General features: G+C 38.7%; 1 protein-coding gene across 1 annotated transcript in view; it reads right to left on the minus strand.

The window, feature by feature from the left end:
- SCN11A (sodium voltage-gated channel alpha subunit 11) overlaps positions 1 to 26,037 on the minus strand; it is a 94,254-nt gene extending 68,217 nt beyond the window's left edge. The window contains exons 1-9 of the mRNA XM_053599839.1: positions 25,771 to 26,037; positions 22,260 to 22,378; positions 20,904 to 21,005; positions 8,739 to 8,867; positions 7,418 to 7,512; positions 5,590 to 5,766; positions 4,776 to 4,842; positions 991 to 1,135; positions 231 to 428 (exon numbers count right to left, since the gene is read on the minus strand). Of these exons, the coding sequence (XP_053455814.1) occupies positions 231 to 428; positions 991 to 1,135; positions 4,776 to 4,842; positions 5,590 to 5,766; positions 7,418 to 7,512; positions 8,739 to 8,867; positions 20,904 to 21,005; positions 22,260 to 22,378; positions 25,771 to 26,037 (1,299 nt within the window). The remainder of the gene's footprint in view (positions 1 to 230; positions 429 to 990; positions 1,136 to 4,775; positions 4,843 to 5,589; positions 5,767 to 7,417; positions 7,513 to 8,738; positions 8,868 to 20,903; positions 21,006 to 22,259; positions 22,379 to 25,770) is intronic.
- Positions 26,038 to 26,726: the final 689 nt, after the last annotated feature.

Below are 26,726 nucleotides of genomic sequence, written 5' to 3' on the forward strand. Positions count from 1 at the left end.
CAAAAGGCCCAGGCTTCAGAAATGTTCCCTGTTCTCAAAGAGCCCTGTGCCTGGATGGCTGTGTGAGAGATAGCAGCACAGCCAATCAACAGTGGGCTAAAATTCTCAGGAGAGCACCAGTAGAGGAAGCACTGAGACCAAGCTCCAGGTGGCAACTTGAACTCCAGGCCACCTGGAGATCCTCCCCCCCCCCCTCAAGCAGAACCCACTGTCTGACCCCACATTCCTACCTCCTTCTCCTCCTTTAGCAGCTGCTGGGCTTCCTGAAACATCTTTTCCTTGGCCTCTGTCTCTGCAGCTACATTTCTGTTCTGCTCCTCATAAGACATGGTGACGACAGCCAGGGTTAAGTTAATCAGGTAGAATGAGCCCAGGAAGATGACCACCACAAAAAAAAAGACTGAATAGAGCCCACAGGTGCGCAGGGTCTGCAAGAGACAGAGCATGTGCTTCATCTGAAGCTTTAATCCACAGAGTGGTGACTGTCACCTCAAGCCAGGATTGCACAGGAGCAGACAATTGGTCTTCCCCCAGCACTAGTTGACTCAACGGACCACAGCATTGTCTACAGCCTCCCAGCTCCTCAAGGACTCCTGATGCCCTGTCTCTCAGTGGTGAGATGCCATCCATAGTGTCATGTGGAAGTTTGGGGGACTTTACTATCTCTGACTTTCTCAAGGGTATTTGCATTTTTTTAAATTTAAGGCAAGAGAGATAGTGCTGGTGGTGAAACTTCAGAAGTAGGCCATCTGGAGAATGGTACTATTTATAAGAAGAAGAATGTTTTTGTACCCTTCTTCCAAATATCACATTTATAATTTTCTTAAAGTTTCTAACATAATTTAATAATACCACTGCTAAAGATGAAACAGAGATTACAAAAATGGAGGATAGACAGTAGGTTATAAATAAATGATAGATAAATAGGTAAATGATAGAGGGAAGGAAAAGGAAGAAGGGGGAAAAAAGGAGAGACTCTAAATAGATAACCTGTTGATAAAGCTTCTCCCACGAATCTTGGGTAATAAGCCGGAACATGCCAAGAAAAGACCAGCCAAAGTGGTCAAAATTCGTATAATTATAGTCAGGATTATAGTCGGTGTGTCTGCATTCAAATTGCTCGGAACAGGCATTTCTAGATATTGGAAACAAGCAAACAGAAAGAATTACATACCCCATGGCCCAGCTTCCCTTTTTTCCCCATTAGCCTGGTTCTTCAGGACTATGGACTCACACTAGAAGCCTCCTGAAAGAAATATCTCTAGACTGACCATTCCCTTGTCTGCCAAACCTCCCAGCCCAGACCTTAATGTGGACCCTAATGGGGTAGTTTTCCAATGGATTGATTAATAAATTCATTAATTCATTAATAAATTCATTAGCAAGTTCTTCACTGAAAAATTAAAAGCAATTACCCAGTGAACAATTGACACTACAACAGCTCACACAACAAATCATAAGTCTCCTTCTCTCCCCAGTCCCTTGGCTCCACTTCCTAGAGGTAACAGTTACTTTTGTAACTTTCTAAAAATTTTCTATGACTATAGAAGCACATATCTATTTATATACATCTTTTATAAAACACAAATGGGAGCATCCCTTGAGCAATCTCTGGCATCTTGCTCTTTCTGTGGGACAATATAGCTTAAAGGTCATTTCATATCAACATTCAAGGAGATATCTCATTTACTCTCATGCCTTCACTTCTATGATTTATTTAACTGCTCAGCTAATGATGAATATTTAGCTTTCAGTGATTAACAGCCCTTTGTTCTTACAAACTTTTGGGCAATGGGTATCTTTGAATGTAGGTCTTTGCCTATATTACTAAAGCACATATCATTGAGTGTATCTATAGGGTATACTAAGGGTATGTACTGTTAGTTTTTAATAAATATAGTATGTTAATCAAAGTAATATGTGCACAGAGTTTTAAAATTATGTGCACCAAAAATCTTGTAATGAAATAATTTTATTATTCTTTATGTACCCTAAATTCAACAACTTTTAACTCATTTATATCAGTATCTCTAAATACGGTGCTTACATTGATATTCAATTCGTCAGTCGTAGTCCTTGTTGATTAACTCCCCTTTATGGTAGATGAGGGTTAGCTCTCCCACATCTTATACCACTTCATCACTATTCACATCACTCTTTATAGAAAAACGTGGTTACCTCCACCAATGGTCCTCCTGGATTGGGGACTTTTTTTCTTGGCTTTTGCTTGTTGCCCTTTTCTAGTTTTACTTCATTTTTCTGGAGCATCTCTCCAATAGTTTCTTAAGAAGATTGAGTGATCTTTGCATACATGAATATATCTTTATTCACCTTCTCAATAAATTGATAGCTTAACCAAAAACAGAATTTTGGGTTGAAAATAATTTTTCATTTAGAACTCTGAAGGCACTGCTCAGCTATTATCCTGAGTTGCTATTGAGAATTCTGATGCAATTTTTGATCTTTGCTCCTTTGTGGGTGAGTTTCTTTTCTCCTTTAATTTTAGTTTTGAAATACCATGATAATCTATTTGGCATTGTCTTTTTTTATTCATTGCATTGGGCAGTTTACGAGGCATTGAGGAACTTGCATGCTTAGTTCCAGGGAGGTTCTATATAACATTTCTTCACTGATTTCCTTTCTTTTCTTTCTTTTTTTTTTTTTTTCCTGAGCCTTCTTTCTTGAATTTCTAGTTAGTCAAAAATTGGAACTACTAGATTGTTATTTATTCTTGTATTTTCTGTCTTTGTCTTTAGTACTTTCTGGGCTATTTTCTCAGCTTTATCTTTCAGTTCTATTATTGAATTTTTGTAATCAAGTTTAAGTTCTAGTAAATCTTTCTTGTTTTATGACAGTTCTTTTTTCATAACGAGGTATTTTTTGTATGCCATATCTCTTTTGGTTTCACTAATGACACAAGTTAAAGTTTTTAAAGCCATTTTGGTTCTCTGAATTATTGTGGTTTTGCTCGTGGCCACTTTTTCTGTTATCTTGGTATCCTTTATACTAGCAAAGGCTTCTGTAAGCCTGGTGAGTCTGGGATATTCAGTGGCACTAATCAAGACTCCTGACAAGCTGATGGGGATCTGTCTGGTGGGCAGTGTGGGACTTGGTGAGTGGTGGTCTTTTCTTTGGGGTAAGTGAGGAGAAGGGCAGTCATTTTGCCTTCTTCCCCCAGATCTCAAGAAAATTCTGTAAAGTCCCAGTGCCTTCCAACTTTCAGGAGCCTGTTGAGAATAGACCTGCCATAACTTGTCTCCCTTCTTTCCTGTTTATCATTCAAAATATAAGCCCATTTTGTTCAATCTCCTCCTCTCTGGATGCACCTTCTCATCAGCTTATATAGCTAATTAACCCTCTCTTCCAGCATTCCCATCACAGTCACTCATACCAAAATGAGAAATTCCTATTACAGTTTTCTCTCCCGTTGACTTCCCACCTACTCACTCACACATGCATTTGTACATGCAAGTAACTTCAACATCCCTCTTCAGTCTACAAGTCCTATTCTTTCTATCTCCTAAATGGCTCTAGAATTTATCCACCCATTTTTCTATATCACTACTATATAGCTTCAGAGTTCTCACCTGTATTAACACAGTCTCATAAGTGGCTTCCTCATCTATCCATCCATTCTCTACACAGCAACCACACATGATTTTTCAAAAATTCTAGTATCCCCTAGTCATTTCCCTGCATTAAAAGCTTTCCATGTTTCCTGTGTTCATTATGATTAAGGCCAAATTTTCTAGCACTGATGGACTGATAGACTGCATAGTTGACTCCTGTCTCTACTCCTGCCTCCTCTCCTGTCTTTCTGCCCCAAAAAGCCACTGAGCTTCTTGCCATCATAGTACTGTACCAAATACTGTAGGCAACTGTTACACAATGGTAAGTATCTGTGTATTTAAATGTAAAAAATGAGCAGTAAAAATTATAATAATATACAATACTTATTATAATCTTGTGGGACCACTGTTATATATATGGTCCATCATAGACCTAAATATCATTATGCAGCACATAACTGTATTTCCTCTCTGCCCATCTTCCCTGAAAGATATTAGTTTCACAAGTGTGGAGCTGCCTTGTTCATAATTTCATTCCTTGGCTCTAACTCACAGTTGGACATACTGTAGGCTCTTGATATCTATTTGTTATTGAGAAGTGAACGTAATGTATTTTATCAGAGTGCCTTGCATATTATCTGAACTTGAAATACACTCAATAAATCTTTGCTGAATTGAATATTTCACCACAGAGAATGCTGATATCCTAGAAGAAAGAATCTTTCCCCACAGGACCAAAGGCCTACCTGCTGGGGGTGTGTATGAATGCACATACAAGTGTGTATCTAGTTAGAGGCAGTGGTGATCAGCAGAGAGAAGCATGCTTAGGGATCTTGCAATAGGTTGATGTCATAGACCAGGAAACAAGGGCCTCCTGGGGCTCTCAGTCTAACGTCACTTCTCACCTTTGAAAGTCTTGAATACTCATTCCATAAAGTTGGAAAATCACTAATTTTTCAGTATGTTTCCTATAAGCTACTACTTCAATATAACTAAGGATAAAAGCTGCTCTGAACACTTGAAAATAATTTTGAATTTAATTTGACAAGTCCAAACTTGCTTAGACACATGACCCAATTAGTAAACTGTGTGAGAACAATTATCATTGCTTCCACCAGTGATTATATGAAGACTGTTTTTCCACATCATTCCAAAAGGTCTAGAGGCACTCTGCTGGGGGAAAAATGGAGAATATAAGTCTCTTACCTGCTACCCATCCAGGTGCCACACATTTTGAATTCAGTGGAATTTTCTTTCTTTTCAAAGCAAGATTCTGAGAGTAGAAAGAGTCATAAATTCAGATTTTAAAACAACACTGAAATTAAATAGAATATGCCAACGTATCCTTGAAAACAGACTGGTTCTGCATCCTCTAAAATGATCTGAGTGGGTGTCCAGAGAGAAACTGGGGTTAAAGCCCTCAGAAAGGAGCAAGAGAAAAGGAGGGAAAGGAAGAAGAAAGGAGAAATGGGAGGAGGAAACAGTAACACTGCCACCACCACCCTGCCTCTTGGTACATAATACTGAACTGGAAACTATCCCTGGAGGAAGCAGGACACAGACTCAGCCCACAACAGACACACAGAGAGTGTAGTCACATGAAATGTGGGACACATGAAATAGGGGTAGGTTTTATCTCAGTGTGGAAAGGGTGGGCACAGAAAGAGGCGTCATTAGAAAAAATATTTGAGGAATGGAACTGGGAAGTTGCTGGTTCTCTTTGGTGAAATCCAGGCATTCTAAACGCATGTGCAAGGTATTACAAAGAAGTAGCCTGAGATCTATATGGCAAAGGTTGGGAACAGAAAGCGCTTTTGTGGATGCGGCTTCAGGCTTTTCATTCTCCATGGAAACCTAAAAAATGAGGCAGTCCTCTGAGAATGCCTTGCTCACATGTGCACCCAGGATAGGTAAAGTCCTCCTTTGCTCCCAATGCAGGCATGCAGGCAGTATCAGAGTAAGAGGAGGTAAGTCAATGTGAACCACACACGTGCCCAGGAGTGAACAGCAGGGTATTTACCGTTAGCTTTACTGTTATTTCTATCACAGTCTTTCTTGATACATTTCTGGTTCAGGCCTCCCATGAAGAGCTGCTGAGCTATCAGGGCAAAGATGCTAAGGCAGAAGAGGGTGAGGATCATCACATTGACAAGTTTCTTCACAGAACGCAGCAAGGCTCCAACAATAACCTTCAGACCTGGGGAGGAGGAAGACAGGTGTGGAGGGAAGCCCATCCCCACTACAGCTAGGCATAGGCTGGGAGCAAGGAGGGAGTAATAGGAAACTGGCCTAGCCTAGGATTCTGGCACCTTGAATTCTTGTTAAAACTCTGCTTTAGAAGCCGTGTGTCATCAGACTCTGAGACTTGACCTCTTCCCTCTGCCCTATGCCTGCTTTAGGACCACTCTGAGGAGCAAGTGAGTGGAAACATGCCACACAAGCTACAAGGCAAAACTTAACGACAGCTGAGGCCATACTAGGAAATGAGATAGACCTATATTTAAAATTTAGTAGTTACCAATCTATTATCAAGGCACATTTGGTGCCATGAGACACAGCCAAATTGGGATGTGCAAGGACAGAAGAAGGAGCTTTCCAAGAAATAAGGGTATCTAGGGGGGAAACTCAGATTATCGGGATTACAAATGGATGTTTTTCTTTCCCTTCACTTCTCTAAGAAATATTTATTAAGAACCTACTATGTCCATGGCACACTGTTAAACTGCCAATATTACAAAATAAGAAGGGCATAATCTTGTGGTATCCTGGTAAATGATTTAAATTGGCTCTTCAAGGGGGTAGAGTGAAGAAAGCCTTAATTTGTACTGTTTATAGTTTTCTTGTTTGCTGGCCAAGGATCTATGCTGGTAGATGTTATAAACTACTGTTTATAGTTTTCTTGTTTGCTGAACAAGGATCTATCTGATGCTCTCTCATGGCCATGGTAGATTTCAAGCTACCAACATGATGTCATTGAACATGGGCTTGGAATTCCCAGATGTGAATTGTAATGTGTGGAATGATTCTAAGGGACAAAATTCCAATCAATCAGTGTAGACTGTGAATGATAAGCTTGAAGGTAAAGATGAGAGCACATGACAGCATCGGTGAGAGGCCAAGCCCTTGGTGGGAAAAACTTCCCTCACACAGCATGATGTCACATGGGAAGGAAGCTGGAGGCTGAACTGGGACATTCACTGCATGTCTAACCAAAGCCAAACCAGAAGGTGGGATAAATTCTACATAAAATGTCTCACCTCCATCTTCTGGCCCTTCACTGCCCCCATTCTGGCCTCATCACCATCACTGCTTTCCCCCAGTCTCTGCACTGGCTGTTTCCTATGTTCAGAACACTTTTTCCCATATATTGATTGTGCCACTCCCTCACTACCTTCAAATCTTTGCTCACCTCTCCTTCTCAATGACACCTGCCTTGATAACTCTATTTAAAATTGCCACCTGATTCCTATAGCCCCTGTGACTTCCTATCCTCAGGGTGTCTGCTTTCCTTTTTATTTTTCATGGAATATAGTATTTTCTTACTTGCCACACAATAATTATTTATCATAGTTATTGCTTTGTGTCCATCTCCCCATCCCATCCTATAAGGTCAACTCAGTGAGGACAGGGGTTTTTGTCTGCTTGCTCACTTACAGATTCCAAGCAGTGATCACAGTGCCTGGACATATTAGATGCTCTGTAACTATTGTTTGAACCACCAAGTAAATGTACAGAGTAGGGTTTGTTTGTTTTTGGTTTCCATAACTACATTTTGAAAAAAAAAAATTAAATATAAAATAACCCTGTCTTCAGCTGAGAGCGAGTGTTGAAAGTTACAAATGACTTACCTGAAACTACTGAAATGGCCTTCAAAGCTCTGAGCACTCGGAAGCTACGCAGTGAGGAAAGGTTGATGCTGATACTTGGAAAATATGATACAATCCTACAAGACAAAGCATAGTGAAAGCCTAAGATTGCTCAGTCCTGCAGCTGCACCACACATCTCCACACATGTCCATTCAAGGGACATGAATAAACTCAGCCTGAGGCCTGCATCCACCTAGGTCAAGTCTGCAGCCTCACCTTCTTCTCAGGATCTGGCAATATCACTGCCCATTGATATGGACCATGCATAACACAAGAGGCTATTCTCAGCTAATCTTTATATGTAGGCACAGATGAGGATTCCTTGGAACAATCCATGCAATTATGGCTATATCCATAGATAATAGAAATCCTCCCAAACATTTATTTACTAGCTTTCAGGTTCCAGGCCCCATTGTACTTGCTAAGGTCTTCCAGCCACTATGTAGCCAACCCTGTATGTGAACCCAGCCAGTCTGGCTTCAGAACCCACATTCTCAACCACTGCATTACACCATCTTTCAATAACCAAGAGGACACAACCATTGAACTTCAAATGTAAAACTTGAAAATTAATAGCACCTACCTCCAAAGGCTTATGTGGATATTAGGAAAACATATACAAAGTGCTTAACACAATGCCTTGCACAAATTAAGTAATGATAATTACTTATTATAGCTGTGCTAGTAATAGACCATTACTTTCCTGGCTTTTTATTTTACTGACTCCATCCCATGATACATATGCCAAATTAGTGTCTTTTCCTTCAGGATGAACTTCAATCCCTACCTCACACCATACACAATAATTAACTCAAAATAGACCATGGACTTAAACGTAAAAGCCAAAACTATAAATCTTTGTGACCTTGCAGTAGCCAGAGATTTCTTTATACTCCTTTGTTTCTTCTACATGCTCATGACAGCACCCCCTATTCAGCTACTCTTCCATACCATATTATAATATCTTTTCCTCTCTCAACTGTGAGCTTCATGAGGTTGAGAGCTATGTCTTTTTTTTTTTTCATTGTCACAACCCCTGTATCTTGCACAGAGCCTGGCCCATAATTGCTCAATATTGGTAAATAAATGGCTTAAAGAATGAAAGCACAAGTATTGACTTAGAAATGGGTTTGTGCATGGAGGCCTCTGGACTGTTAGCTACGTGGTCTTATTCAGAGCCAACCAACACAGCACTCAGAACTCTAATCTTTACGAGGCCACACTCAACCACTCACACAGACACACAGAGCCCTGATGGAAGAAAAAGGCTTCTTTCCCGTCCCAAGTCTCTTCAATTCTTACGCTGTTCCAATGACAATGGAGTCCAGCCAGTTCCATGGATCTCGAAGGAAAGAGAATTCATCCAGAATAAAACCTCTTGCTAATATTTTTATCAGAGCTTCAAAAATATAAATCCCAGTGAAGACAAACCTACAAAGAAAATCATTCAGAAGAAAAAAGAACATTATAAATGATGTGAAAAGCAAAGAGCCCTTTTGTCATATCTGGCCTTGATATTATATTACATTTCAGTGTGATATTTAACACTGTAATCTTCAGTAAGCTGGAGTTCATAAAGGCAAGTTCTTTAAGCAAGTTCTAATATTTAGCATTTCCAAAATACAGACCCATAGATAAAGTCATAAAGCTGATTTTTAAGACCTAGCCTATGGCCATATTCTTTTTTTTTTTTTTTCAGATGGATATAAGAGGATGAAGTCCTCTTAGTTACGCCTCACAGGAATGGAAAAGCAAGTATCCAATGTACTCAATACTAATATAAAACCAATAGATAAACAACTAGAGCCATATTCTTCAGAGTAGTTTCAGCAAACATAAGGCCTTACAACTGGAGGTTATACTTTGTCACCACCATTCCAGTGCTATCACTCTGAGGAACAATAAAGAGAGTAAATTATAAGGCAAAACCTGGATCTTTCCAGGTTCTTTGTTCATAGGCTGGAAAATTTAATATTTTTAAGATTTATTACCCAAAGTGATCTACAGATTCAGTGCAATCCCTATCAAACTCCCAAAGGGATTTTTTACAAAAATATAAAAATTCATTCTAAACTGGGACTTCCAAGGGACCCAGAATAGCCAAAATAATCTTGAAAACAAAGAACCAAGTTGGAGTACTCATACTTCCTGATATCAAAACTTACATTACAAAGCTTCATAATCAAAACTGTGTAGCACTAAAATCAAGATGGACATATAACCAATAGAATATAACAGAAAGCCCACAGATAAACTTTCACTCCTATGGTCAAATGATTTTCAACAAGGCCAAGACTATTCAATGAAATAAGGACAACCTTTTGACAAGTGGTGTTGAGAAAATTGTATATCCACGTGGCAAAGAAATGAAGTTAGCACCTTATCTTACAACATATATAAAAATTAACTCATTATGGATTAAAAACATGAACGTAAGAAAATATTTTCAGAGCATACATCCGGCAAGATATTAATATATAAAATACATAAAGAACTCCTATACCTTGACAATAAAAGATTAAATAACCAAATAAAAATGGCAAAATGACTTAAGTAGTCATTTCTCCAAAGATAATATACAAATTACCAATAAGCACATGAAAAAATACTCAACATCACTAATCATAAGAGAAAGTAAATCCAAACCACAGTGAATGACCTTATAATAGCTGTCAGAATGGCTACATAAAAAAATAATAATAACAAGCATTGGTGAAGATGTGTAGAAACTGGAAGGCTGGTACACTATTGTGAAATGGTATAAGGCCTATTAAAAACAGTATGGAGACTCCCGCCCCCAAATTAAAAATAGACCTGCAATATGATCCTGCAAATCCACTTTTATGTATATATACAAAAGAATTGAAAGCAGGGTCCTGAAGAGATATTTGCACATCCATGTTCATAGTAGCATTATTCACAATAGCTAACAGGTGGAAGCAACCCATTGGCCTTTGACAGATGAATGGGTGAAGAAAATGTGGTATATACTTATGATGAAATATTAATCAGTCTTAAAAAGGAAAGAAAAATTGTCCCATTCTACAACATGAATAAACCTTCCAGTCATTGTGCTAAGTGAAATAAGCCAGTCACCAAAATACAGCTACGTATGGTTCCACTTATAGGAGACAGGGCTAAAGGGAAGAGGGAAATGGGAAATTAGTGTTTCATACATACAGAGTTTAGTTTTGCAAGATGAAAAGAGTTCTAGAGATGGACAGTGGTGATGTTGTGCAACAATATGAGTGTACCTAATTCCACTGAACTTAAGATGGTGCATTTTTTGTTATATGTATTTTACTGCACTTTTAAGAACTGGTTTTCCGGGCAGCGCCTGTGGCTCAGTGAGCAGGGCGCCGGCCCCATATGCTGAGGGTGGCAGGTTCAAACCCAGCCCCGGCCAAACTGCAACAAAAAAATAGCTGGGCATTGTGGCGGGCGCCTGTAGTCCCAGCTACTCGGGAGGCTGAGGCAAGAGAATCACGTAAGCCCAAGGGTTAGAGGTTGCTGTGAGCCGCGTGATAACATGGCACTCTACCAAGGGCGGTACAGTGAGACTCTGTCTCTACAAAAAAAAAGAAAAAAGAACTGGTTTTCCTTTTTCTTCCCTGACTCTTATATCATGTTTATCCTTGCTATAATTTTTTTTTTTTATTGTTGGGCATTCATTGAGGGTTACACTGATTGCAATTGTTAGGTAAAGTCCCTCTTGCAATCATGTCTTGCCCCCATAAAGTGTGACACACACCAAGGCCCCACAATCCTTGCTATAATTTGAATGTCCTCTTCAAAGTTTATGTTGAAGCTTCATTGTCATTGTGATAGTATTAAGATATGGGACCCTTAAAAGGTGATTAAGCCATGAAGGCTCTTTTCTGGTGAATGGATTAGTCAATGCCCTTATCTCAAGAGTGGGTTTCTGATAAAATGCAAGTTCAGGTTCCTCTGCTCTTGCTGTCTTGATGTGCTTTGCTACCCTTCTATCTTCTGCCATGGGATGACACACAGAAGGCCCTTACCAGAAAACTGTCCCTCAACTTGGGATTTCTCAGCCTCCAGAACTGTTATAATACATTTCTGTTCTTTATCGGTTACTCAGTCTGTGGTATTCTGTTATTGCAAGACTAAAAATTCTCTCATTCATTTTCCTTTTTCCTTTTCCCTCTCCAAAAATTTAGCTTATATATTTTTTCATAATCCCAAGTTGTCAAAAATACTGGGTTTGCACAAACATACACACACCACACACATCTGGGATTGAATCAATTAATTCAGCTTTACAAGCAGTTGGTTCAGAGTAAAAGAAGTGGACCTTTTCTGATACACTATCCAGCCACTATTAGTGCCCAAAGCTAAAAAAACAAGATCTTGGGAACCTGAAAAACCCTCAAAAAGCCAAGTTCAATAATAGAAATGGTCATGCGACTGCCACAAGCAAGAGCCTGTCTTTGCTTCAAGCTTTTTCTGGGCTGCTCTCCTTCTAGGTGATAAGTTAGCCCATCAGATTAAATAATATCTGTTCTGAAATACTATCTTTTAAACCTAGGAATAAATTATAAAGTTATAGGTACTTTGATAAAAGGCTGTAATTGCAGGTTTGTGGGATTTTGCAAGTCTTTATCTAGAGTTCCACTGAATGAGACAGCAGAACCTGGCTGCCATTCCTGCTTGATCATCTAGCTTCCCACCTCTGACCCCCTCATTCTCTATTTTCCAGTGGAAATCTGGCCAATGGTGGGACAGACAGACCAAGATGACATCTGATATAAAGTGGAGCCATGCCCACTAGAAGGAAGCTGTATGCCTCTTTATCTGAGGACATTTTCAACAGCCTCCTCTCATTCCCACTTTCATATGTTCACTGCCTAACTGCCTGTCCAAACACCTCCAGAGGAAAGCAATAGCTTTCCCTCACTTTACGCTTGCCTTTATGCTTTCCTATAGCCTAGAAAAGTGTTCTTTTCTATCTCTGCTTTATGGGTCTTTTAGTAATGAAAATGGCCTTAAAGCAAACAGCTTCCAACTGGGCTACTTCTTCCCATAATAGAGAGAGAAGACCCATTGCATCTCACCACAAGTGCTGGGCAGGGCAAACCACTACTGATCTTTCTCCTCCACAGGTCCTGCCCTACTAATCATAAAGGCTTCCAGGGAGCAATGAGCATCAGCCCCTGCATTCTCAATTAGCTCTGCATACAACAGCCAAATCTCCAAAGAGGAGACCACATTCCCCAGTGATGCTGCCAGGAGAGTTTCCATTCCCTGTGTTATGCATGCCCTCCTCAAGGCACATCCTCTAAGCTGGCTAGCCTTAACCAGGTTCCAGATTCCAGGCAGCAACTGAGAGGGGCCATTCCTACAAAGATCCCACCCAGCAGGGAAAAGAATTTTCTAGAGACAAATGGACCAGATCAGAACTTGTAATAAAAGAAAGAGCAATTTCCAAAGCCTGATCTCTAACCCATTTCCCAGAAACCACTAGAACAAAGTAAAGTAATACAGACATAGTCTATAATTTGGAGAATATTTCCAGGAAAAATGTAATGTGGAAGTTACTGGAGACCACCTTCTCAAAGTTGCAGTGAAAATCTGTGGAATGATCTGAAAATAAAAGAATTTTCTAAAGAAGCATAATGAGAATGAGGTTCACCCAGATTGCAAAGGTAAGTGTCATCAACTCAACTCTCCCTGGAGCATCCATGCTTCCTCACAGAGCCACTTTCCTGGTGTTGCATTCCCAAATTAATTCTTTCAAGGTCTGGGATTCTTTGGTCCTTCTCTACTAGAGACACAAGCTCCTGCCTTCACACCCCTAGCATGAGTACTTTCTTATCTGTGTGCCCAAGTCCCTCAAACGGAGAGAGAGTAAATGAGTCATTGCCCTAGTCACTTTTTTTTTTTTGAGACAGAGTCTCGTCACTATGTCACCTTCAGTAGAGTGCTGTGGCATCACAGCTCACAGCAACTTCAAACTCTTGGGCTTAAGCAATTCTCAGTCTCTCAAGTAGCTGGGATACAGGCACCCACCATGACAGCTGGCTATTTTTTGAAGCAGTTGTTGTTGTTTTAGCTGGCCTGGGCCAGGATTTGAACCTGCTAGCCTCAGTGTATGTGGCTGGCACCATATCCACTGTGCTATGGGCACCAAAGCTGCCCCACTTTTAATAAATGTTAGATGAGCCATTCCACTCACAAGAAGCTTCTTTAATCTGCCTAAGCCTGAGTGGGTCTCTGAATTACTAGAGTATCTAAAAGGAAATATATAGCTGCAAGGGTAACTAATGCAGGAGAGTTAGTACAATACTCAGAATTTGCTAAGTACAACACCAGGAACACTACTATTAATACCCTTAAAAAGGATCCTTAAAAAGGAGTCTGCAAGACACAGTCTAGGAGAAAGGAGAAACAGAACACAAAAGACATTTAGAAAGTATTAATAATTGAAATTCTGCACAAAATTTATAAAGCATAGGGGAAGTTCTAGCCATAAGCATTGACCCTTTAAATATTTTCATTATTTACCAAATGAAGGAAAATGCATGAACTAAACATTCAAATTCTAAATTTACAAAGTGGTAAGTCCTAATGAATATATGATGAAGGAAATAAAAGAAGGTAAAAGAAAAAGATTATGAAATAAAATAGAAATTTAATTTGGAATGCTTACTGGTTAATATATCCCTCACCTCATTTACTTACTTCATGTCATTATTGTGTTCAGACATAAAATCAGCACATTATACCCCATAAATGCATTAATGTACACATGATATACTCTTTATGATTTAATAAAAAAGAAACAATCTCTGTTTTACACTTGTAAAAAAGTAGAAATTTAAGAGAGAGATTTAGAATAACATAACCAAACACACAAAAGAAAACATATGAATGAAATGATAAACGAGGAAAAAGATATGCAAAAATATTAAAAAAAAAATATTTTGAGACAGTCTTACTCTGTCACCCTGGATTGAGTACCATGGCATCATCATGGATCATAGCAACTTCAAACTCTTGAGCTCAAGTGATCCTCTTGCCTCAGCCTCCCAAGTATCTGGGACTATAGGCACCCACCACAAGGCCAGGTTAATGTTTTCTATTTTTAGTAGCAACAGGGTTGTGGTCTTGCTCTTGCTGAGGGTGGTCTCGAACTGAACTCAAACAATCCTACCACCTTAGCTTCCCAGAGTGCTGGAATTACGGGGTTAAGCCACCACACAGCCTCGGAAGAATCTTAAAACTAAAGAGGATCAATTACCAAGGAAAAATTTAACAAGTTATTAATAAATTTTTTCATTCCTCTATGTAATTCCTTATACCATACTCCATCCCCAGAAAAATATTTTCAGATATGAATTATATAAATGATTTTACTGGATAATATTCTCTCTCTTTTCCTTTCCTTTTCCTCTCTCTCCTTTCCTTTCCTTGCCAGAATGGTTCATTTCCATAACACAGAAAACATTTCAAGACATGGAAAAGATGAGAAGCCGTGCAAATCATCAAGAGAAGAAACATAACGTTAACAACAAATTTTATCAAAGATAGCACAAAAATATTATATGTATATAATGTTTATATATAATATTGATGTATATCAATAGTTTTATATAACAGCAGCAATTAGTTACAAGATATAATAAAAGATTACATTTATAATGGCAACTAAAAATAATAAAATCCACAAACATAAATTTGACAAGAAGTGTGGGTGATCTATATGAAGAAACCGTTAAAGCAATTCTGAAGGACAAAGAAGATTTTAACAAATGAAAGACATAGCATGAGCTCAATGATTTCCAACATCATAAAGATTCCAGTTCCCTCTAGGATAATTTATAAATTTTATCATTATTTCAGTAAAACTAATTAAGCTGATTATAAAATTCATGTGGAAAATTAAACCAACAGGAGCTGAAAAACTTCTTCAAAGAAGGAAAAATGACATGAAGTCTCCAGCACTTCTACATGTTACAACATAAAATACCTTGATAAAAAAAGTATGGTTCTAGTATAAGAAAGTTCAGACATTGGAACAGAAGAGAAAATCCAGAAATAGATCCAAATACATGAGTAACATTTTGAGTCAGAGAAGGTGGGCTACTTAATAGATGGTGTTAAGGCATGGAAAAAAACATCTGAAATGGAAATTTGAAGGTTGATCTACTTATCACTTTCTATAATTGGATAAATTCCAATTAATTACATATTTAAGGTTTTTGTTTTGTTCTTTTTTTTTTTTTTTGTAATTGTTGGGGAATCATTGAGGGTACAATGAGCCAGGTTATACTGCTTTCATTTGCTGGGTGAATTCCCTCTATTAATAGTGTCCTGCCCCTGAGAGATGAGTCACACACCATGGCCTCACATTCCCCTCCCTCCTTTTCTCTCTCTTCTCTCCCATTCCTCCTCCCCTTACAATGTACTAGCATCAATTGTCCTCATATCAAAATTGAGTATATGGGATTCTTGCTTCTCCATTCTTATGATGCTTTACTAAGAAAAATGTATTTCAATTCCATCCAAATTAATACAAAAGATGTAAAGCCACCATCCTTTTTAGTAGCCGTATAGTATTATATGGTATACATATACCACAGCTTGTTAATCCATTCCTGGATTGGTAGTCATTTAGGTTGTTTCCACAATCTGGCAATTGTAAATTGAGCTGCAATAACAGTCTAGTGCAAATGTCCTTATGATAAAATGATTTTTTTTCTTCTGAGTAGATGCCCGGTAATAGGATTGCAGGATCAAATGGGAGGTCTAGGTTGAGTTTGTTGAGGATTCTCCATACTTCCTTCCAAAAGGATTGTATTAGTTTGCAGTCCAACCAGCAGTGCAAAAGTGTTCCCTTCTTTCCAAAACCATACCAGCATCTGCAGCTTTGTGATGCGGGCTTTTCTCACTGGGGTTAGGTGATATCTCTGGGTTGATTTGCATTTCTCTGATAATTAGGGACAACGAACATTTTTTCATATGTTTGTTAGCCATTCATCTGTCTTCTTTAGAGAAGATTCTATTCATCTCTCTTGCCTATTGATAGAGGGGATTGTTGGTTTTGTTGTTGTTGTGGTGGTGGTGGTGGTGGTGGTTGTTGCTTAATTTGAGTTCTTTGTAGATTCTAGTTAGCAAGATTTGTCCAATTCATAATATGCAAATATGTTTTCCCATTCTGATAGTTGTGTATTTGCTTTGGTTGCTGTCAAGATTTAAGTTTTTTTAAAAAAGAAACCATAAAAGCCCTATAAGAAAATGTGGGAACATTCTTTAAAAATTTAAGGATAGAGAAAGTCTTTTTAACTACAAATCAAAATCCACAGGCAAAAGGAGAAAGTTTGTTAAATTTTACTACATGAGAAAAAAATCACCCAAAGCAAAATTAAAGAGACAATTGACAACTGCTTCCGGTGATGGAGGTATAAAGCAGTTGGGCAAACTCTTCTATGATAATGAGTATTAAAGTGAGCAAAATATATATGGACAGCTATTGAAAGACCCTGGAAAATAAACAAAAGGAGGCAGAAACTGAAGCAGAGATTCATTTTAAAGGAAAGTAATGTGATGTATAAGAATTGTGAGAATGTTTAACATTTTTGGTCTGAGAATGTTTTCCAAATTCCTCCTCACACCTCAACATTGGTAAGTGGCTTCAGCCCTGAAGATTTAAGATGGCAGAGGATGGGGTTCAAAGCTGGCAAAGCAATTAGAAATCTAGGGAGGAAATCCTGTAAGCAAGTGGAGACAGATAAACAATGGGGGTTAGAAAATAAGGGAATGACAAAGTGCCAAAAAAAATGTGAAACATTATAAATTCTATTTATAATGAAGCTATTGCTCAAAAATTAATATAAAATAAAGGCATTTCAGATCAATATAAATTGGGAATGTGTTGCCAAATAACTGAACCACAAGAAATATGAAAGAAAGTTGTTCAGGTTGAAAGAAAGATTAACTTTGATCCATAGGAAGAGATGTCTTTAAAAGACAAGTTTCCATGTAAAGCAAAAGTTATAAATGATGTTGTTGAGTTTGTTGTGTATGTTGATATGAGTAAATGACAACATAACAAACAGAAAAGAAAACTGTGACAAGAATTTGTATTTTACCTGAGATGATTCAATATTAACTCTAAGTGTATTATGATAAATTAAGAATACATATATTAATTCCTGGGCAACCACTAAAAATTAATGCACAAGTTTAAATCTAAAAAGCCAGTAGAGGATTGAAGTGAAATACTAAGCTATACCTGATTAAAAAAAAGGAGGCAGCAATGAAAGATCAATGAAGTAGCAAAGGAAATAGGATGAGATAAATAAAAAAAAATAAAAAATGATAGGCTTAAATCTAACTATTAAGGTATGTATATATATATATAAAATCTAAATGGACTAAACATTCCATCAAAAGGCAAAGATATTGGATTGATAGATTGCATAAAAATCAAAACCCAACTAACTATATGCTGTTTTATAAGAGACACACTATAAGTTCAAAGACATAAACAGTTTGAGAGTAAAGGGATGAGAAAAGATATATCGTACAAATAAAGAGCAAAAGAAAGCTGAAGTGATTATATTAGTATCAGACAAAACAAACTTTAAGTGGTATGTGACACACCTCTTAGGGGCAGGACACAATTATAAGGGTTATGCAATCAGCATAACCTGGTTCTCTGTACCCTCAATGAATCCCCAACAATAAAAAAAAAAAAAAGATCAAAGTAAAGACAAAAAAAAACAAAAAAATCAACAAACCTTAAAATGAGTATAACTAGAGACAAAAAAGACATTTAATAATGATGAAAGAATATATACATTCAGGAAAGTGCAATAATTGTGAGTCTGTATGTGCCTAATAATAGTGCTTCAAAATGCACAAAGCAAAATTTTTCAGAAAGAGTGAAAAAAATAGACAAATTCACAATCATAGCTGGATATTTCAAGCCTCTCTTTCAGTAATTCCTAAAAGCAGTAGGTAAAAAATTGGTATAGATATAAAAGACCTAAATAATGTCAGCCACCTTAACCTGTTTATAGAATATCATACCTAATAACTGCAGAATACAGTTATTGTTTCAAATGTATGTGAAACTTTTCCCAAGAAAGACTCTAAAACAATGAGACTTGATTTGAAAAATTAGAATTCTACAGAATATATTCTTTAACCAGAACTAAATTAAATTAAAAATCAATAAAAATCTGACAAGTAGAGAAACATGAAACATTTGGAAATTTTAAAAACATACTTTTGAATAACACATGAAACAAAGAAGAAATCATGAGGAATTAGTAGGAAATATTTTTAACTGAAAGGTAATAAAATCACAAAACAAAATGTATTGAAATCTGTAGGATGCAACTAAAACAGTTCTTAGACAAAAATTTATAGCTTTATACAATTGTATAAGAAGAAAGACGTAAACCAACTTTTTAAGCTTCTACCTAAAAAGCTAGAAACAGAAGAGCAAATTAAAATCAAAGTAAACAGTGAGGAGATGGTGAGCTGGATACAGCATATGATCTAGAGCTGTGGAAATCTAATGAATTAGGCAAGCGATTGCAACTGGCTTTTATCAGCGGACTGCCCACAGAGGCCCAGGATGGGACGAAGCCTTTCTGGAGTTTTCAGTTGTTGGGGGAAGCCGTGCATTGAGTGGAAAGCTTGGAAGAGTGGGTGGACTTGAACAGTACACAGCAACCAGATTTGAATGGCAGTTAGAGTGGACTTGCCATAGGTTTGGTGGCTGGTGAGGCAGCCATACTGAGAAGGTTGCGGAGGCCAGGTGGCTGTCACTGTGGGAAGGGCAGTAGAAGATCTTTGCAGGGGCCTAAAGGATGGCCATCTTAATTCTGCCTGCTGGGATCAGAACTCTACTCTTGGGACAGGCTGAGGCACTCCTGTACCCCAGGGGAACTGGAGTCAGGGAGGCACTGTGAGACCTGCCCCTGAAAGATTCTTGTGAGCTTTAAGATTCCAACCTGACAGGATCTGAATGCAGAGAAAACAATCAGGTGATCACCAAAAGTAACTAAGTTTGGAATAATGACCATGGAGGTTCCTGGCTATGCTGTCTCCTGAAAAAATCACAGTGCCATATATATATATATATATATATATATATATATATATATATATATATATATAATATAGATATAGATAATATATATCTATATATAATATATAGATATAGATATATTATATATAATATATTTTTTTTTTGCTGTTTTTTCTCAGCAACAAAAAGGAAAAATAATTAGTGACATACACAACAACATGGGTGCATCTCAAAGCATTATGCTAAGTGAAAGAAACCAGACACAAAAGTGTGGCATAATACATATGATATGATTCCATATATATAACATTCTAGAAAGGGCAATCTAGTCTAGAATGACAGAAGCAAATCAGTTTTTGCCTGGGGCTAGGAATGGGGGTCAGGGTATTGACTCTAAAGAGGCATGAGGAAATTTTTTGTGGTAATAGAAATGGTTTAAATGTTGATTGCAATGATTTTCATCATACAGAAAATATTCACCATACATTTAAGTATGTGATAAAAAAAAAGATCTACTTGCTGAATTTATTATTTAATCTATTCCTGAAAGATTAAAGTAGTAAATATGTTACAGTAGAAAAACTAGATATAGAGGAAAATATTTACCAATCTATAAAGCTTTCTGAGTTAAAAAATGAACTTGTATGTCTTGAAAGCCAATTAAAATGACAAAACATTAATACTTTAAATATATAAAGAATTCATTCAAACTGATCAGGAAATAAATAAGAACAATACATGGGCAGAGATGGGAATACACAATTCACATGCAAAACCATAAAAAAAAGTCTAAGCCATCTGGAAATTAAAGAAATTTAAATATGTTAATTCCATAAATTAGAGAAAAAATTTAATGTTGGCAAAAATAAAATATGATTAGTTATTAAAATATACTGCTGGTAGCAAAGTAAAATGATAAAAGCTTTTTGAAAAATATTTTATCTATATATATTTTTAAAGCATTAAAATGCATTTTTTGATCTAGGAATTCCATTTTTAAGAATCTATCCTGACAAAATAATAATTTAAAAATAGCTTTATGCCAAAAGATACTTGTGACAATGCCATTTATGTTACTAAAATATTAGATAAGAATATAATGGTTTATTCTGATAAAATATTGTATAGCCATCAAAATCAATTCTTATATAAACACAAAAAGAACTACTTAAATCTAAACCTAAAATCTTATGTGTTTATTATAAATGTAATTTTAAAAAACTTCTAAAGACAATTGTTAAAATACGTACGAAAATAAAACTGACTCTGCCGTCATTAGTATTGGGGAATTGGGATTATTAGTGACTTCTTTCTCTCTTTCTATAAACTCTATTGTAATCATAACTCTTTTAGTTGTTTTTGTTGAGAACCTTAGCACAGGTGAGTTAAGGGAAAACACTTACTCAGCACTGTGAGTTTCTGTGCTATTATTGTCCTTACTACCACATCTCGCCATGAACACACAGTTGATGATAACGGTGCAGATGATGAACATGCTGAACAATGTGGCCAGCATCCGTTAAGGCAGATACACTGCATGTGGCATGTGTCATTGTATTGTGGTGAAGGCTGTGGGCGCCCCTCCAGGTCCCCTTTTCTGTAGGTGCATCTATCCCCTGACTGTAAGTGTTGGCTGAGAACTATCTCCTCCTCTGTCTTCTCTGAATGTCAGCCTCCTCACCTGGAGAGCTACACTCCCTCTTCCTCATGTCTGGCTGACTCAGACCCTTGCTTGAAAATTAGACAATGCACGATCCAGAGTTAGCCGTGGGAACATGCTGACACAGACCCAGCTGAGACCACATCCTTGCTTGGCTCTGCCTTTTGCCCAACCTCTTTCCTGTCTCCTTCACCACAGGATGCTCCTCCATTAAATCACCTAAATAAGAATCTCCATCTCAGGCTCTATTTCTAGGGAACCCTTACCTAAATAGTTATTCATCACCATTCTCATCAGTATTTTATGTCTACCAATCCATGTCTTTTTCTCCTCCCCTGTCTAAAACTGCCAAATATCTCCTCCACCCTTTGCATATATCAGAAATGTTTGAAAAATTCCTATCTGCCTTTATCCTTTTAGACTGAGCTTCAAAAATCTAAGTCTTAAGAGCCTGGAAAGTCTCATAAAGGGTACAATGGGCTGCTGTTGGGCCACAGGAGGGGTATAGATGAAGTGAAGCAGAATTTACACCCTCCTTCTAGAGAAGGTATCAGTTTCTCACTACACCAATTTTTGCCACATAGGAATATGGCCTACTCTTGCCAGAGGTTCCATTTTTCAAGAAAAGCTGGAAATCTAGAGTATCCATGTTAGAAAATGTTTCTGAAAAGTGTTAAATACTATGTAGGTCCAACACAATAGATTTATCAGCTAAATGTGGTGCATGGATTGCCAGTTTGCAACCCATGTTTGGGTGTCAACTACATGTTCTTTCCATCAAGAAGCCACCCTTGATGCCTCTAAAGCACAGCAGTACCTCTCCATGTGGCCACTTCCGTACTACTGACCTCAGTAAAGAAATTGCCTGCCTTTTGGTCTATCTCTTTCTGAGCCCCAGGACCCCAGGGCAGGACCCACCCCCCACATCTTGTTCACACCCAGAATCCAACATTGTTCCTGCCATGCAGCCATAGGCACTTGGCCAATATATATGGAAATAATGAGCTATTTGCCTCCACTCAACAAACATGTGAACACCCTAGATCTCGTACACTTTTCCCTTAACCTGGACTTAGCAAAAGGTTCAATAAAAGGATATGAATGGACCGAGATTCTAATGGCAAAACTTCTGATTGAATTGAAAGGCCCCAAAATGAACAAGGCACGCTTGGCGCTGAAGCGGTAGATTGTTCTTTTTTTGTTCAGAACCATAAATGTCTGCAAAAAATCAAACACAATAGGAATTAAATGCAGTGACAAAACAATATTTATCATCAATTCATTTAGCAAAAGTTCAGTAGGACCATGGGTTGAGGCCTGATTTGGCTTATGAGAACCACTGCTTCTAATTTCAGAGTCTTTCTGATCAGTTACCTGTGACTCTGGAGACCAGTAGAACCCTCATATAGCCCCTCAAGATAAGTGTTAGGCTGTGGTCTATTCACCTGATGGGATACTCTGGAGGAACCAGAGATAGGAAATAGAAGCTCTAAAAATACCAAAAATAGAAGTATAGAGTAGTAATTGGGGAAAGCAAAACCCCTAATATTGTACTCCATGGTATGTATCTGCAGAGACCAATATTAGAAGAGAATTTGAAGAGAAAGTTGATTATTAATGAAAAGTTTGTAATGAATCTCAGAATACTAAGTGACCTTAATTTAAGAGAGTCCATTTTGTTGTGCCTCTGATCTGAGCATAAAATAACCAATAAATTCCAACCTTGATGATCTTTAAAAAAAAAGGTCACCAAGGTTCCCAGACTTGCTCTCCCATTCTCACCATGGGCATGGAGGCAAATCTGCCTGTTGGTCTTAACTGCTGGTAGAGGAGGATGCTGCCCCTACAGAAGGCATTTGGAAATGTCCATGAGTGTTTGGGTCATCTGTCACAATGACTGGGGGCTCTACCAGCTTTTAGTGGGAAGGTCCAGGGATGCCAAACCCAGAACAGACCTGCAAATGGTACCTTGTCCCACCCAAAGTTCCCGGTTGAGCCCTATTGAAGAACACTGTACCTATCTCATTTCCTTCTAGCCTTCCTGGGCTCTGGGAAAGAAGCAGCCCCTGGACAACAACCTGTCACTCACATCAACACTGAAGACTTCCCTCTTTCCAGTTAATTCTAATCAGACTGTCCCCTTATGTATTCCCAAATCCATCAATTACAAAAGCCTTCACAGAATGAGGTTCACTCCTGTCTCTCATCTCACAACTCCTTTCAGATTTACAAAAAGTAGTACTTGACCAAGACAGCCCTTGGCTCCCAGAATCAAAGACACCTGAGCAAGTTCTGCCTTGACTCAGGTTCTAGTATTTCAGCCACTGCCAGCCTTTAACCTTCTTTTAGTTGAGTTGCTGGAACTTACTGGCCTTGTAAGGGAAAATAGTAGAAGGGAAAATAGTGGACTAGGATATTTTCCTTTGCCTCCAAAGCAATGAAACAAGATGCAGAGCTCTTTAAAAGCTATGATTCCAGGAGTCTAACACCTGCTTCAGGGATGCTGTGCCCTTCCTTTGAATAGACAGAGAATTTTAGGACAGAAGCAAACCTCTCTTTGAGTGAGTCACCCCAGATTGATAGGTGGCATGATATAACTTTGCTTCTGTGCCCTTTGGTTTTGATATTTTATTGATGCTTCTTCTTAATGCTGTAAATATTTTAACTAATGGTGTATTTAACTATACTTGCCAGGGCTTTAATGATTAAAATGGTAGGTACTGGTTCCTTCTGCCTGCTTGCTGACACAACTTCACTCCTTTTACTGATTGCTCTTCAAAACAGGACCCTCTTGGGCGGCGCCTGTGGCTCAGTCGGTAGGGCGCCGGCCCCATATACCGAGAGTGGCGGGTTCAAACCCGGCCCCGGCCAAACTGCAACCAAAAAATAGCCGGGCATTGCGGCGGGCGCCTGTAGTCCCAGCTACTCGGGAGGCTGAGGCAAGAGAATCGCTTAAGCCCAGGAGTTGGAGGTTGCTGTGAGCTGTGTGAGGCCATGGCACTCTACCGAGGGCCATAAAACGAGACTCTGTCTCTACAAAAAAAAAAAAAAAAAAAACAGGACCCTCTTAAGAGGACATGGGCTGGAACTATAGAAAAAGCCCTTGTGTTGCTCCACCACTCACTGGCTATTTGAGTAGGCATAAACAAACTCCCCATCTCCCCAGGCTTTGGTTTCCTCATCTGTAAGGTGAAGTGCTAAGTATGACTACACATACCTCACATGACTGTCAAGAGCACTGGCCATGTGAGATCATGGGTGTGCAGAGCTCTTAACAAATGTCATGTCTTAAAGGGAAGGGGTGAAAAGAGGTGGTCCTAGAATATCCCCCTAGGCTGGAATAGAGCCTTTCTTCCCAGGACTGTCTGCAGCACACCAAGATGATGCCTGACTCATGAGTCTCCTATGCAGCATTAAGGCAAAGGGAGACCTCCAGCAGTTAACTCATTTCCAACAAGCCCCTGGAATTTGGGGGCATCAAGAGAAGGAGAAATGTTACAGTGTTTTGCTCTGTCATTTCTCTTCCCCTTGTCTGTCTTTTCTACTTGCACTCTACTTTCCTCTCTGCACATGGTTTTCATTTGTCCTGGTAACCCTAAGTCTCTCTAAATTTAAAGACATGCAAACTAAGCAACCTTTCTTTGTGAAGTCAGTTATTCACAGTTGCTAACAAAATATTCTCTCAGCACCCCATAATTTCTAAGGCTTCCCTTTCCTCCACCCCCAGCCTCAATCTGACAAGGGGGTGGGGTATGCATCATCTGCTGGATCGCACAGTGAGATGATGATGGCAAGGTCTTCTGAGCCTTTCTAGAAAGGGGATAGTCTGCAAAAAACTGTGCTCACAGCCCTAGGCTCTAGAGAGGCTATCAGAAGAGCCCAAAGTTCACATTTTTATAGTCAGAAGCCTTCTTAAGGAAATTTTACTAGAATTTCCCTGGAAAAACTACATCCTGGTAGATGAAACAGCAAGGTTTCACATAAGCACATTGGATTTACATATAATCTGCATGTGCATTTATATACAATCTGCTTGGTTATCATTTTCTTAGACTTTAGTTATTGAGCTCCTACTATGTATCAAGTATTCATTTGACCTTCATTAATTTTATTTAATAGCCTAAGAAGCCTATTGTCAAAGAGCTTTTTAAGGTAATATCTTATTGCTGAAATGAGCATTTCTGGACAGCATAGTGCTTTACAGTTATGGTGCTTTCTTAGCATGTCTATGCCATAGGGTGGGAACATCAGGCATTATTATCATTTCTCAAATTAAGAAAATGAAGGTTTGTGAAATGACTGGTCCAGAGCCATAAATTAGCAAATCTCTTGAAATGGTCTATACCTAACTTCTGGGACTGCTAGTACAGTTCCCTCTCCAGATACCATTTGTGTTTTCTCTGTTCTCCTTTTAATCTGTCTGTGGTTCTTTGTCCTTCTTTCTCAATACATGCACTGCAGAGAGAAACTGAGACAGAGAGGTTCTCAAGACTGTGAAGGCAATAACAGGAGGTGAGCGCAAAGGAAAGATACAGCCTGCCCTCTGCAAACCCCAGGGTTGGAAAATCTGTAACACCAGTTATAACTGCATGGTTAGAACATCCCAGCACCTTATGATTTCTGTAGAATGGATCCAAGTCTTCCAGGGGCTTTGCTATCAGCTCACAGGGAATGTCACCATAGAGCTTGGGCAACTTCCTTGAGGCCCGCAGGTCAAGCTGAGGCCGAGGTGGGGGTTCGTCCCCTGTTTTCTCCTTAGTTTTTTTTTTCTCCTTTTGGATGGTGATCCGCTTCTCAATTGCAGCCAGAGAATCAGAAGTGAAGGGGCGGAAATTGCGTGCATCTGGGAAGATCACTGGGTAGCACCTGTCATCCATCTTCACCCTTAGGACAGAGACAAGCCACAGATCCTCAGAGAGCTCTCAGATGGTAGATAAGAAGAAAGCAGGCTGACTGGGGTTATACTCTCAAAGGATGGTGTGAACAGGCATCTGCAAGAGTAGAGGCTGAGGTGAGGGGGTGGGGAGCTGACTGGCAGTGGGCAGGTCAGAAGAGGTGACTACCACTCTGGGGGTAGCAGGGACTTTTGGTATAGACAAGACCAAAGCAGGGCATTGTTCCTGGAGACTGTATGGTGAGGTGGCAAGTTGAGTTCAGAAATAAGTGAGCAGAGGAAACCCATTCTCTAAAACTGAGACTCAAGCATCAAGCAAAATGATATGGCTAACCTGGCTAAACTGCTGAGTGGGGCCTGCAGTGAGTGGGGCCTGCGGACAAGTGGACGCCATGATGCAAATAGAAGGGAAAGGAATAGGGAATCAAATGGGCCATAGCTATGGGTTGCAAAAGCAAAACTGTTAAGTGCATGGGTCTTAAAACATGATGGAATGGAAACAAAAGATCCACAAACATAGGCATAAACATTGATACTAACACCTATGGTCCCATGACAGCTCCCTTACTTCCAGGACCTCAAGAAAGCAGAAAGGATTTGCCAAAGGTAACAGGGTCACTCCATTATAGGATGATGGCTTCTGCAGGGACTTTCTCTGTAGTCCCAGGGTTA

The sequence above is a fragment of the Nycticebus coucang genome, chromosome 8 (genome assembly GCF_027406575.1).
Source record: "Nycticebus coucang isolate mNycCou1 chromosome 8, mNycCou1.pri, whole genome shotgun sequence".
In the NCBI taxonomy this organism is placed as follows: Eukaryota; Metazoa; Chordata; class Mammalia; order Primates; family Lorisidae; genus Nycticebus; species Nycticebus coucang.